The sequence below is a fragment of the Orcinus orca genome, chromosome 14, assembly GCF_937001465.1.
Source record: "Orcinus orca chromosome 14, mOrcOrc1.1, whole genome shotgun sequence".
Taxonomy (NCBI): Eukaryota; Metazoa; Chordata; class Mammalia; order Artiodactyla; family Delphinidae; genus Orcinus; species Orcinus orca.
This window is the reverse complement of record NC_064572.1, coordinates 59,127,040-59,141,833: the sequence shown is the minus strand read 5'-3', so window position 1 is coordinate 59,141,833 and position 14,794 is coordinate 59,127,040. Positions and strand designations below refer to the sequence as shown.

Below are 14,794 nucleotides of genomic sequence, written 5' to 3'. Positions count from 1 at the left end.
TAAGACATCTTTTGCAACTCCAAAAATTGGCGCAATTGCCTTACCTATTAACTATTGCTTTCCTTGTAGGAATATTATAAGCCCTCAATATTCTGACAAGAATCTTAATATCTCCGTCACAGATAGTCTGTGCTGCCACTTTTTTCCTTTCTTGCCTCTGAGGCTTTAACTTTCTTCGTCGTTCAAGAAGCTTACAAACTGCACGTGTCAACTGGCTAAAGAGTAAAAAATGATCAATCACATAGATACAAGATAACTTAAAATTTGAAATATATCAATTTTTTAAATTAATTATTATAAATAAGGCCATTATTCTGAACCATGTTCTCTCCATTGTGGAGGGGAGACAGAGTTGTCTTAGACCCAAGGAAAGAATCTTTTTCTGGGCATAGAAGAGATGCTATGTTAAGAGAGAATGTGATTGCTCCACATAATTTGGGTGTATGGTCCAAGAAGAAACAAGGGCGTGGAGAGGTAATTCCATGAAACATGATGTTATATCAAAGGATTATTCATTTTTTAGGAATCGTTCTCTTGAAAGTGGTTAGATACTCAACTTTTCTACATGGTTCTGAATAGTAGTTATATGTGCTCCCAACCCTGGCAACACAAATCTATGCAATTATAGCTTTATGGTCACACCTATTTTCCTCCAAAGACTGAAAATAAAACACAGACTTCAGACTATACTACAAAGCTATAGTCATCAAAACAGTATGGTAGTGGCACAAAAGTAGAAATATAGATCAATGGAACAGGATAGAAAGCCCAGAAATAAACCCACACACCTATGGTCAATTAATCTATAAATATGACAAAGAAGGCAAGACTATACAATGGAGGAAAGAAAGTCTCTTCAACAAACTGTGCTGAGAAAACTGGATAGCTACATGTAAAAAAAAATGCAAGTGGAACATTCTTTAACACCATGCACAAAAATAAACTCAAAATGGATTAAAGACCTAAATATGAGACCAGACACTATAAAACTCTTAGAGGAAAACACAGACAGAACACTCTCTGACATAAATCACAGCAATATCTTTTTCAATCCATCTCCCAGAGTAATGGAAATAAAAACACACATAAACAAATGGGGCCTAATTAAACTCAAAAGCTTTTGCACAGCAAAGGAAACCATAAACAAAATGAAAAGACAACCCACAGAATGGGAGAAAATATTTGCAAATAATGTGACTGACAAGGGATTAGTCTCCAAAATTTACAAACAGCTCATGTGGCTTAATATCATCAAAACAAACAACCCAATCAAAAAATGGGCAGCGTACCTAAATAGACATTTCTGCAAAGAAGACATACGGGTGGCCAAGAGGCACATGAAAAGATGTTCAACAACACTAATTATTAAAGAAATGCAAATCAAAACTACAATGAGATATCACCTCACATCAGTCAGAATGGCTATCATCAAAAAATCCACAAATGGGCTTCCCTGGTGGCACAGTGGTTAAGAATCTGCCTGCCAATGCAGGGGACACACGTTCGAGCCCTGGGCTGGGAAGATGCCACAGGCCACGGAGCAGCTAAGCCTGTGTGCCACAACTACCGAGCCTGCACTCTAGAGCCCACGAGCCACAACTACTCAAGTCCACATGCCTAGAGCCTGTGCTCTGCAACAAGGGAAGCCACCGCAATGAGAAGCCTGCGTACCACAACAAAGAGTAGCCCCTGCTCGCCCCAACTAGAGAAAGCCCGTGCACAGCAACGAAGACCCAATGCAGCCAAAAATAAATAAATAATTTATTTACTTAAAAAAAAATCCACAAACAATAAATGCTGGAAAGGGTGTGGAGAAAAGGGAACCCTCTTGCACTGTTGGTGGGAATGCAAATTGATAGTGTCACTATGGAAAACAGTATGGAGGTTCCTTAAAAAAATAAAAATAGAACTACCATATGACCTAGCAATCCCACTATTGGGCATATACCCAGAGAAAACCATAATTCAAAAAGACACATGCACCCCAATGTTCACAGCAGCACTATTTACAATAGCCAGGACATGGAAGCAACCTAAATGTCCATCAACAGAGGAATGGATAAAGAAGATGGGGTACATATATACAATGGAATATTACTCAGCCATAAAAAGGAACAAAATTGGGTTATTTGTAGAGATGTGGATGGACCTAGAGAGTGTCATAAGAGTGAAGTTAAGTCAAAAGAGAGAAACAAATATCATATATTAACACGTATATGTGGAATCTAGAAAAATGGTATGGATGATCTTATTTGCAAAGCAGAAATAGAGACACAGATGTAGAGAAGAAACTATGGATACCAAGGGGGAAAGCAGGAGTGGGAGGAATTGGGAGATTGGGATTGACACAAACACACTATTGATACTATGTATAAAATAGATAACTAATAAGAATATGCTGTATAGCACAGGGAACTCTACTTAATGCACTGTGGTGACCTAAATGGGAAGGAAATCCAAAAAAGATGGGATATATGTACATGTATAGCCAATTCATTTTGCTGTACAGTAGAAACTAACACAACATTGTAAAGCAACTATACTCCAATAAAAATTAATTTAAGAAAAAGATGTTCAATATTGCTAATTATTAGAGAAATGCAAATCAAAACCTCAATGAGATATCACCTCACACCAGTCAGAATGGCTATCATCAAAAAAATCCATAAGCAATAAACACTGGAGAGGGTGTGGAGAGAAGGGAACCCTCCTACACTGTTGGTGGAAATGTAAATTGGTGTAGCCGCTATGGAGAATGGTATGGAGGTTCCTTAAGAAACTAAAAATAGAGCTACCATATAAACCTGCAACCCAACTCCTGGGCATACACCTGGAGAAAAACATGGTCCAAAAGGATACATTCATCCCAATGTTCATTGCAGTGCTGTTTACAATAGCCAAGACATGGAAGCAACCTAAACATCCACTGACAGAAGAATGGTTAAAGAAGATGTGGTACATATATACAATGGAATATTAGCCATTAAAAAGAATGAAATAATGCCATTGCAGTAACATGGATGGAGCTAGAGATTGTCATACTGTGTGAAGTGAGACAGAGAAATAGAACTATCATATGATATCACTTATATGCAGAATCTAAAAAAAAAGATACAAATAAACTTATTTACAAAACAGAAACAGACTCACAGATTTAGAGAACGAACTTATGGTTACCTGGGGGAAGGAAGGGGAGGAGGCATAGTTAGGGAGTTTGGGATTGACATGTACACACTGCTATATTTAAAATGGATAACCAACAAGGACCTATTGTATAGCACAGGGAACTTTTGCTCAATATTCTGTAACAATCTGACTGGGAAAAGAATTTGAAAAAGAATAGATACATGTATATGTATAACTGAATCACTTTGTTGTACACCTGAAACTAACACAACATTGTTAATCAACTATACTCCAATAAAAAATAAAAAGTTTAAAAAAATAAATTTTCATCATTGACACACACACACTACTATATACAAAATAGATAGCTAATAAGGACCTACTGTATAGCACAGGGAACTCTACTCAACCCTCTGTAATGGCCTATATGGGAAAAGAGTCTAAAAAAGAGTCGACATATGTATATGTATAACAGATTCCCTTTGCTGGACACCTGCAACTAACACAACATTGTAAATCAACTCTACCCCAGTAAAAATTTTATTTTTAAAAATTTATTTATTTTTGGCTGTGTTGGGTCTTCGTTGCTGCACATGGGCTTTCTCTAGTTGCGGCGAGCAGTGGCTACTCTTCTTACAGTGCGTGGGCTCCTCATTGCAGTGGCTTCTCTTGTTGCAGAGCACAGGCCCTGGGCGCACAGGCTTCAGTAGCTGTGGCGTGTGGTCTCAGTAGTTGTAGCACCCGGGCTTAGTTGCTCCGCGGCATGTGGGATCTTCCCGGACCAGGGCTCTAACCTGTGTCCCCTGCATTGGCAGGCGGATTCTTAACCACTGCACCACCAGGGAAGTCCCTACCCCAGTAAAAATTTTTTAAAAGTAAGTTTTCATTTAAAAAATGTGCCCATGAAAGAATTACTTCAAGGTATATTTTAGAATAGAACACCCCCCTCAAAAAAAATAGACTTCAGCATCCTACACCAATTAAAACCTTATTATTAATACTAAGAATCTGCAAGTGGCCCCAGGGCGGTTTCCCCAAACGCAGCATCCCTAATTCCTGCTCCCACCCTTAAGTTTCCCAGATAGGACAGTATGAGAACTGAGTTACTTCAGCCAAAGGCTCCCCCAACTGCTGCCTGTGGATCACAGAGCCCTTATATGGCTGAGGATTCCGTTTTGAAAGGGAGAGATTACAGGCTTAGTGTGTGGTGCTACCAGCAATGACTTTTCCAGTAGCAGTCTCGGGACAGGGAAATCTTAGGGCAAAACTAATTTGGGACAAAGGTATTTCTTTTTTTCTTTTCTTTTCTTTCTTGCCCTAAAAAGTATCAATAAGGAGAGGGTTAAAATCTAAAATATTATACAATTGAAAATACAAATCATATAGTTATGTCCAAAATACAATTTTAAAATGACAAAAAAAATTAAGTCACTGTATTTCATTTTATGCTTTGTAATTGCATTTTGACATTAACTTAATGAATATAAAAATACAGAACTTATTAGAGGACTTTGAAGGTATTATCTTATAGCTTTATATTTTGTACTTAAATAATAATAATTTTAGATGTACCTTGTAGATACAATTTCTTCATAATCAGCCACAATATCTGATAAATTAAATTTGCTAACTTTGGCAATTCTTTTCATTATTGACCTTCTCATCTACAAAAAAATTTTTAGAATTTAAAGAAATGCACAGTTTATATTTTAAGATTAAGTACATACGATGCTACTGGTGTCACTATTTTTTACTCCTCATTTTTTCAAGCAATGAATGGAAAGGGGAATTAGGTAAGTGAAAGTATGGTTCTGTTTGCTACCATTATTAAAATCACTCCTAACGCTCTCATTAATGTCCCTCTCATCTCTTTTTCCACCTAACTCTCAGTATATGTGGACAGAACGAATCTTCACCAAAGGAGATGATTATCCTGTGAATGTGTTTCTACAACAGTCACTTGTACACACACAAATCTTGATTCACAAGGAAATGTGGTCACATTTCTGTATTTCCTTTGAGTCCATCCTATTCTGACCTTAAGCTCTCATTCTGTCAGCTTGGTAAGATATTTAGTGCTTGAACAGAGCCAATCCCCTAAGCCCTTGCACCTTGCAGAACCCACAGACCTTGGTTCCTCCAAGGACTCTGAAATTCTTCTTTTTAGTCTGAGGAAATCCCTCCCTTTCTCCCCTAACCCCATGCTTCACAACAGGTTTAGACTTTTAGAAATGAAACCAGGAAGAAGTGTGTCTGGAGGCAATTTTCTTTCTGTCCTGCCACAAATCATCCCAAAGATAATGTAACCTAAAGCCTAATGATCTGCTTAAATTCGATAGGAAAATGGGGTGATAGGACAATGGGAAATTATAATTCCTAAGAATTACCCTGCCATGTGGGGAACAAATTGTTTCCTTTGAAGGTGAACCACACCCTCCTCCCTCTGACCCCATCAGTGTGCTTGAGCCTTCTCGCTTGTGCTTTCTCTCTCTGTCTTTCTCTCTTTCTCTCCCCCTCTCCCTTGCTCCCTTGCTATCACACAGACTGAGCTCCTTGCCGTTCCTCCCATAGGCCACGCATATTCCTTCCTCACAGTTTTCACATGTGGTTCCATTAGCCTGGAACGTTCTTCTCCCAAAAAACCTCCATGGCTAGCTCCTTCAGTTCACTTCAGGTCTTTTGCTGAAGCGTTAGCATCTCGAGGGCTTTCCTTGATCTAAGGAAGGCTTTCCCTTATCTAAAATCACACCTGACCCCCCCACCCCCATACACACTCCTGTCCCCTCTTCCTACTTCACTTGTCATGGCACATATCACTTTCTAACATACTCATGTTCTGTTCATTATCTGACTTCCCCCACCAGAACGACCTCCTCTAGGAGGCCAGGGATTTTAATCTATTTTGTTTACTGCTGTAATTCCAATGTCTAGTATAATGACTGATTCACAGCAGGTGCCCAAAAAGTATTTATTGAGTAAATTAATGAAAGGGACAGGTTGAGGAGAAGCACTGGCCTCTTAGATGCAAATATTTCAGCAAAACTTTATCTAGCAATCCTTGAGACTGCCGGGACTTTACTGCTCCAGTCCCGGCCTCAGCCACCACTGACCCCAGTAACACAGCAGGAAGTGTAATGCATATAACTCACAGTCCCTCCCGCAGCAGGATTTAGACACCATGGCCCTATTAGGCCTCCAGTGTCAAAGCAGGATTCCAGTACCTGTAATTAAAGTAATTATCCCTTAAACCTGTAGTTTTAAACTATCCTGAGATAGCAAAGAAGTCTTCACAAGGAGGTGAAACCCAATCACACAATGTTCTTAAAGCTCCTTCCCAGGATTCCTATATGAAGGTCAAGCATCCTCAGACACTTGCTCTCTTACCACATTCCTGATCTTTTGCTGCCCTCCCTTCTGGGCTTCCTCATACACCAAAAAAAGAGAAGGCATAAGAAGGATATGTATTCTCTTTTCTTTTCTTTTCTTTTCTTTTCTTTTTGTGGTACGCGGGCCTCTCACTGTTGTGGCCTCTCCCGTTGCGGAGCACAGGCTCCAGATGCGCAGGCTCAGCGACCATGGCTCACGGGCCCAGCCGCTCTGCGGCATGTGGGATCTTCCCGGACTGGGGCACGAACCCATGTCCCCTGCATCGGCAGGTGGACTCTCAACCTGCACCACTAGGGAAGCCCTCTCTTTTCTTATGAGTAAGAACACCTCTTTATTTCCTAAGACGCAAATATCATTATTAAATCACATCTCAACTTAAAAAAATATATATGGAGCTAATGAAGAAGGTGTAGGAGGGGCAAGAGTGAGTGGAAAAAAACGTCTGCCAGCAATAAAGAGGAGGTGCTCTTTCAGGCTACAATAGCTATAGTGGTCTGCATTTCCACCACACTTCCATAGGAACAGAGTACAAACTAGCATAGACCTTGAGGTTCTATCTTATTTGCCCCTTACTTCAGAAGTAAAGCAAGGCAGGCATTTTTATTGTCTGTTTTTATAGAACAATAAGGCAGGACTCAGTGCATAGATTACCTGCCCAAAGACAAACAGGATGGTCAGAACAGGTCTTCACACACCTGCCTAGGGCTTTTCTAGTCACACAAGGTTGCTTCTCTCCTGTCTCCACGAGGGAATTGTGTGTACCTCTTAGATCTTCCCATGGCTCTCTGCTTCTTTTCAAGTTACCCTAAAAGGCTGCTCTGGTGCCCTATAGCCCTATAGTATAGATTCTACTCTTGCAGAAGTCTTAGAAACCTCCTCAGCCTGCAATTTTATCCCTTACTTCATTAATTGTTCAAACATTTCTCAACATTTTCTGAGTGAAGAGCACTGTGCTGGGCATGATGGATCTATACATATAGTCACTGGAGCGATGAGGGGTCAGTGGAAAGAAATCAGGGGTGAAATTCAGTGAGGGATTCCACCTCAAACCTGGTTTAGGCTTTGTTACGGTGTTCTGTCTCCTAGTGGCTCCTCCCTTTGTCCCGTGAACTGCTCTGGTGTACGGCATTATGAGTTATTAATAAAACTAGGGATTCTGGCAAAATGCTGGCATACTTCCCAAAATGAACTTTTAGGGTCAAAAAGAGATGGGAAGTCTTTAACGTTCATTTGTAAATGGAAAGAGTGGGATATGCTTTAATAATGAGTTTGCTGTCAATTGAAGTAACTGCTGCATCAACAATGTACATCAACAGTGTACATTTACAGATGGTCAGTAACTAACTCTGAAAAGGAAGTCTGAATAGAACAGAAAACCTCTCGGTGATCAGAAAGAGGTGATGAGTAAGTAAGTCTGTCCATCTGACTCTCTGGGAAGAGTATAGTACTGTGCATCCAGCAGACCAGTTTTCACAAAAGTAAATTCAAACATATTGATAAAACTATTCTGTTGTTGTTACCTTTTTCAGAAAATTGGCAGAATTAATCCTTTGTGCGGTAATAGAATTCATATCTGAAATGGACATATCCTTCTCTATCTGACTTTCATATTCCTATAAACAGAGAATTAAATTAGTTTCACTTCTTGAAGGTAACAGAGTTTAGATATGATACACTGCAATAAAATATTAACTACTCATTTCAGTTCATGTGTAGGAGATATTGGCAACACTCTGGAATTGAGAGGAGAGAATACTTCTTTTAGATTCTCCCAATGAGAATTAGCTAAGAACACATATTTTGTTTGCTTCTAGGAGGAGGTCCATTCATCTTTTAAAACTGAGTAATGATTGAGAAAAAATTTGCGATTGAGAAAATTATAAGAAAATGTAAAGACGATTGAGAACAATTCTTCATGCATGCATTTACCTGGTAATCACTAGAAACAAAAGAAATGGAAAGTGGTAGAGTATAAGGGTCAAGAGAGTGGGATTTGGAGGCCATAGTCCTGGATTCACGTTGGCCCGGCCATTTATTAACTTTGTGGTTTGGGAAAAAGATGATTAACTACTGCAGACCTCAGTTTCCTCTTTTGTAATAATTATAATATTACTGTTATTAATATGTCACAGGATTGCTGTGAGATTTAACTGAAACAATATCTATAAAGTGCATGGCATACAGTAAGTAGTCAAAATATGCTGGCCATAATCAATAACTTTAACTTAACATCCAGCAGTGGGTCTAAGATTATTTGTCAGGATGCTTCATCTATATAATTTAGAATAAATTGCATCTGTTATAGCTGCATTTGTGGGATACGTTCCTAACTGCACACTGAAATCATTTTACATTATAGAGAGCATTAAAGATGACACAAAAATTATGAAGTATCTCTTACCTTAAGTAGATAAATTATCTGAAAGTAATTTATTTGTTTTTCTAATTATCCACAAGAAATCTTGAAATTAATCCTGTTGACAAGTAACATTTTACCTAGGGATATATTATATTACTATTTCATATCACTTTATTTATTTTAAAAGTATTAATTTATAGGAGTTACTTAAATACTCTGGATACTAATTTTTATTAATTAATATATAATTTGAAAATATCTTTTCCTAATCTGTGGGGTTTAAACTTTAATATTATCAAGTTTATTAATCTATTTCTTTATAATTTATACTTTTGTGTTTTGTTTAAGAAAGATTTTCCTGCCCAAGATTAAGATATACATTTAAAGTTTTGCATTTCATGTGTAATCTTCATTACACATAGTATTTATTTCTTTTGTGAGGTCTGAATCTAATTTTACACCATTCAAAAATGTTTTATAATTTTCTCCATCAAGTTTTTGTACGTGTTTTGTTCAATATATTCCTATGAATCTAAGAGTTTTTATTGCTACTGTAGGGTGTATCTTTGTTAAGTTACATTTTTAGTGAGTTTTTGTTGGTGTATAGAATGCTATTTATTTTTTGTTTTTAATTTTTCCTCAAGTTTTTCAAACATACAGAAAATTAGAAAGAATGTTAAAATCTATGTACCTACCCTTTAGATTAAGTAATTAATATTTTGCCATATTTGCTTAATCTGTTGCTTTTGTTTTTTTTTTTTTGGCTAAATATCTCAAAGTATAAATTACAGACACCATGACACTTCATTCCTAAATAAATACTTCAGCATGAATCTCCAAAAACTAAGGACACAACCACAGACAAAAACTAAGGACACAACCACAGACATAATCACAGACAACAAAACTAACAATTTTCCAATATATCTACTATTCAATTGTCAATATTACATAATAGTCCAATATCTAAATTTCACCAATTGCTGTTTTTTCACCAATTGCTGTTTTTTCACTATATATATATTGTATATCTCCATATATATAATATACACTTTTCAGATTTTTTTCCCATTATAGGTTATTACAAGAAAGATATGGATATATCTTTCTATAGAGTACACCCTTGTTGTTTATTTATTCTATATATAGTAGTTTGTATCTGCTAAGCCCAAACTCCTAATTTATCCCTCCCCCACCCCCTTTCCCTTTTGGTAATCATAAATTTGTTTTCTATGTCTATGAGTCTGTTTCTGTTTTCTAAATAAGTTCATTTGTATCATTTTTTTACATTCCACATATAAGTGGTATCATATGATATTTTTTTCTTTCGTCTTATTTTATTGAGAACAAGCTTTACATGAGACAGCCAAATGATGGCTTTACAAAATTCTAGAAAATTGCTACTGATTCCAGCCTGGAAATTCCTAGCAAACCTAATACCATCAAGGGACGTATGTGTATGAGCACATAATTGCACAGCTCTCTTTTTAAGACTTTGTAATGCATTTCCTAAATTGAAGGTGATATCATATGGTATTTGTTTTTCTCTTTCTGACTTACTTCACTTAGTATAATAATCTCTAGGTCCAACCATGTTGCTGTAAATGGCATTATTTCATTCTTTTTATGGCTGAGTAATATTCCATTGTATACATATACCACATCTTTTTTATCCATTCATCTCTCAATGTACACTCAAGCTGCTTCCATGTCTTGGCTATTGTAAATGGTGCTGCTATGAACATTGGGGTGCATGTATCTTTCCGAATTAGAGTTTTCTCTGGATGTATGCCCAGGAGTGAGATTGCTGGATCACATGGTAACTCTATTTTCAGTTTTTAAAGAACCTCCATACTGTTCTCCATAGTGACTACACCAATTTACATTCCCACCAACAGTGTAGGAGGGTTCCCTTTTCTCCACACCCTCTCCAGCATTTATTTAATTTGTAGACTTTTTGATGATGCCCATTCTGACTAGTGTGAGGAGGTGCCTCACTGTAGTTCTGATTTGCGTTTTTCTAATAATTAGCAATATTGAGCATCTTTTCATGTGCCTGTTGGCCATCTGTATGTCTTTGAAGAAATGTCTATTTAGGTCTAAAAATGATGACTTTTTAAAGAGATCAAAATGCAACAGAGAGAAACAGTTGTACTTGCTAGCCAGTTGGCCCACATTCCAAATTTGTCTGATTGTTTCTTTGTGGTGTCATTTAACTTGTTCCTTTATTCCTCATACTTCTTGTAAACAAATTAGAGGAGGAGGACAAGGGGGAGGAGAGGGGGGAGTAAGAGGGAGGGAAGAGGAGGAGGAGGGGGACAGGCTGAAGATGTCTCCAGGCATGTGGGATCTTAGCTCCCCGACCAGGGATGGAACCCACACCCCCTGCATTGGAAGGCGAAATCTTAACCATTGGACCACCGGGGAAGTCCCTTGGGCATTTAAAAGGAGCATATTTTTTCCTTCCTTAACTCTGTTAATGTGGTAAATTATATTAATAGATTCCTTAATTAGATTAGCTTAGCTCTGTTATCTGGAAAGAAACCCTACTAGATTATGGTGTATAATTATATATTTATACATAATATATTGCTTTTTGATTTGTTAAAATTTTATTAGTAATTTCACATCTATGCTCATAAGTGAAATTGACCTAAAATGATCATGTTTTGCTTTCTTTGCCCAATTTTGGCATGAAGGTCATCAACCTCAGAAAATGAGTTGGGTTGCTTTCCCTCTTTTTGTGTTCTCTCAATACTTTGTATAAGATAAGGAAAGTCAGCAAAGCCCCTAGTTTCAGAAGCAGAAATTCTTCCTTTTTTATGAAGTTATATCCTCAATTATGCTGAGCACTGTGCTTTGCCCACAGTAGTTTACGGAACTGTAGAATTGAATTCAATCATTGAGAGAAGCAGGAGGAAACTGAATAACTTTTCAGCCATTCTAAGCCAAGGGCTTCCCACTGCAGTTTACTAACTGAAATTCCTAAGGTCTCAAAACAGATGAATCACAATTAAAAGTTGAGCAATGCTTTCCAAAGCCAAATATCAATTGGTCTGTTTGTGAATACATATATTTCTACTCACCCATGTTTGTGAAAATAATGAAAAATCTGCAAATCCTATGACTATTATAGTCATATGTGCTAACTGGTGGTGCCATGATATTATCATTGAAAAATCATTGACTTGCATTTCCTCTTTCACCTCTGAGCCACACCAAAAGAGATTCTCAGACAATCCACTTGGTTCAGCCATGAGCGTCTTCCCACTATTACTTGAGTTTTAAATGTAATGAGTCCTGTATAGTTTTGTTTGTGTCTCCTCTATATTAGGGTATAACAGCTAAAGGATGGCTGAGTGGCAACAACAAGAAAAAACATAAACCTTTTTATAAGTAACTTTTACTATTTTTAATATTAAGTGGCTTGCTGCTACTTCCCTTCAGTCCAGAATCGAATGAAATCAAATATCAAAAAGTTTATCCGTTTTTTATCAATTGATAATAATTCACCAAAGTTAATAAACCTGTTATAACCAATTTTAGTATAAGGCATTCACTCTTTCTGACTCATAAGATGTATAAACCTCAATATCCTTCATCAGCATCTGCTATCTTTAAGTTGGCTGACATCACCCTACAGTGGTAATTCTACTTCACAGGCATTTTCTTCAGAGATGGAACATTGGTTTCTTCCTTCTTGAACCATCTCTTTGCAAGCACAAGTGTTAGGATTAGTACAATTGTTTTTTTCTACAGGAATTAGCTCTTATAATTCCATTCTTTTAAGCCTAGTGGAGTGCTGGTAAATGTTTAACAGCCAGTTCTCTGGGAGTGGGAGGGGAAGCCCCAATTTGCAGCATTTGTTGATTTATGGTGTAGACATTTTCCCAGCAACACATTTAAAGCAACCAACATGAAATCACTGAAGGAGGAGCGGGGAAGAGATGCACACAACAGGCTCTTACCAGCTGGTGCCAGCAGGCTCCAGCGCGCCATCACTACACAGCATAAGATGAACTTTTCTTTCTTTCTTTTTTCCCCACATTTTAAAGTTTCTGAAATTGAGATGTGCTTTATAATCAAGTGTAAGTTTAATGTGGTAGTGTCTCTCTCCATTATCCCCCAAAGTTGCTATTAAATTGGTGATATATTTTACAATAAAACCCACAATATTTACATAAATTTATAATATACTTAAAAGAGTCTGGCTGTGAAATAGGTTGTTGGGACAATTAAGTTGCAAAATTAAGCTAAGGACTTTCTGAAATTTGGGAGAGCTATACATTTTTAATGCCTAAAGAAAAGGGGATCCCAAAAAAATCAAGAAAGAAAAATTCCCATGTAACAAGCTCGACTTAATTGTGAAAGAGAAAGTATTATCAACATGGACATGACTGTTGCCTATCTATGTCCAACATGTTGCCTAATATGTCCAACAAAACATATTGTTTCAAACAACTGAATATAACAACAACAAAAAAGAGACTCACAGATATAAAGAACAAACTAGTGGTTACAAGTGGGGAGAGGGAAGTGGGCAAGGGCAATACAGGGGTAGAAGATTAAGAGGTACAAACCATCATATATAAAATAAGCTACAAGGATATGTTGTACAACACAGGGAATATAGCCAATATTTTATAAATAACTATAAATGGAGTATAACCTTTAAAAGTTGTGAATCACTATATTGTACACCTGTAAAACTTATATAAATATTGTTCATCAACTATACTTCAATTAAAAAAATTTTAAGAGGGGAAAATTGTTGTCTACAGATTATCAGTTTAAAAAAAAATTAAGATAGATTTAAAGCAGCAAAACGTTAACTTATCATAGAATAAACTATATTCAAATAGAAACCAAGTACCTGGAAGAGTAAATCTGGAATCTCTCTGTCATAGAGAGGCATTTGCGGCAGAAGGAAAACATCTAATTGACCTGCATTTCTAAGCTGCAATAGCTGGAACCGTTTACTCTTTTTCATTTCCTCTTCAGAAACAAAGTTAAATTCATCTTGCAACTGTTTGAGACGAAAATACTTTGGAATATCCTGTTCTTTATGTTTCATGTACTATAAAACACAAATAATGTAAAGTCTTTACTTAAAATATTAATTTTTTGAAATTCAAGAATTATTTCAAAACAGTTTTTCCCCCTAACTGTGAGATATGAGAGTTGCAATAAAAATAGGAAATGGAGCAACTGAATCTGTACAGAAAATCTGAAAAAAAAAAATGCAGAATCCGGCCTATGCAGTTTCTCAGTCTTTTCCTGGTCATGATTTATACAGAAAATGAAAACATCTGTACTGCACAGTGGGTTAAAAGATGAGAGTTTTTGTGTCTGGTTGCCCTATGAGTCGACAGAGGATCAATATTTCCATACACATGTAATCAATTCAGCACATCAGTTGAGAAGCTCTGATCTGAAGAAACTTAATTGCAATAATCTATGCATGCACTGCTTTATTCAATAAATGTAAATGTGAATACATGGTACATGCAAGGAAAAGTGCTAGCTGCCATAAGAGAGACAAAGATTTACTAGTTGTAGTTCCACAAGGAAAGATAAAGCACATGAACAAATAACTAAGGTAAAAGGCAGAATGGTATTACAGCCATAAGAGTTTATAAAAAGAAAAAAAGTTAACAGGACGGCAAGGGAAGAAAAGCCCATATCTAACTGAGGTTGCCAAGGAAGGATTTACCCAGACTTGCAGGGTGGGTAAGACAGCTGCTATAGGTGCGCTTCTAAACAGAGGGAACGACATGAATAAAGGTATGAAGAAAGCCTGTTGGAGCACACACAGCAGTTCAGTTGGCTGTAAGGAGGAGTAGAAGTGAATAGATAATAGAGTCTTTGAGGGAAGGAGTGTGTCTATAAATCATCTTTAAAATCCTCAGCATTTAATAATAT

At 36.9% G+C, this 14,794-nt stretch overlaps 1 protein-coding gene across 1 annotated transcript in view; it reads right to left on the bottom strand.

Annotated features, from left to right (window-relative positions):
• The window catches only part of CC2D2B (coiled-coil and C2 domain containing 2B), a 100,468-nt gene that overhangs the window by 34,573 nt on the left and 51,101 nt on the right, over positions 1-14,794 (bottom strand). The window contains exons 20-23 of the mRNA XM_049696888.1: positions 13,746-13,949; positions 8,034-8,126; positions 4,699-4,790; positions 45-215 (exon numbers count right to left, since the gene is read on the bottom strand). Of these exons, the coding sequence (XP_049552845.1) occupies positions 45-215; positions 4,699-4,790; positions 8,034-8,126; positions 13,746-13,949 (560 nt within the window). The remainder of the gene's footprint in view (positions 1-44; positions 216-4,698; positions 4,791-8,033; positions 8,127-13,745; positions 13,950-14,794) is intronic.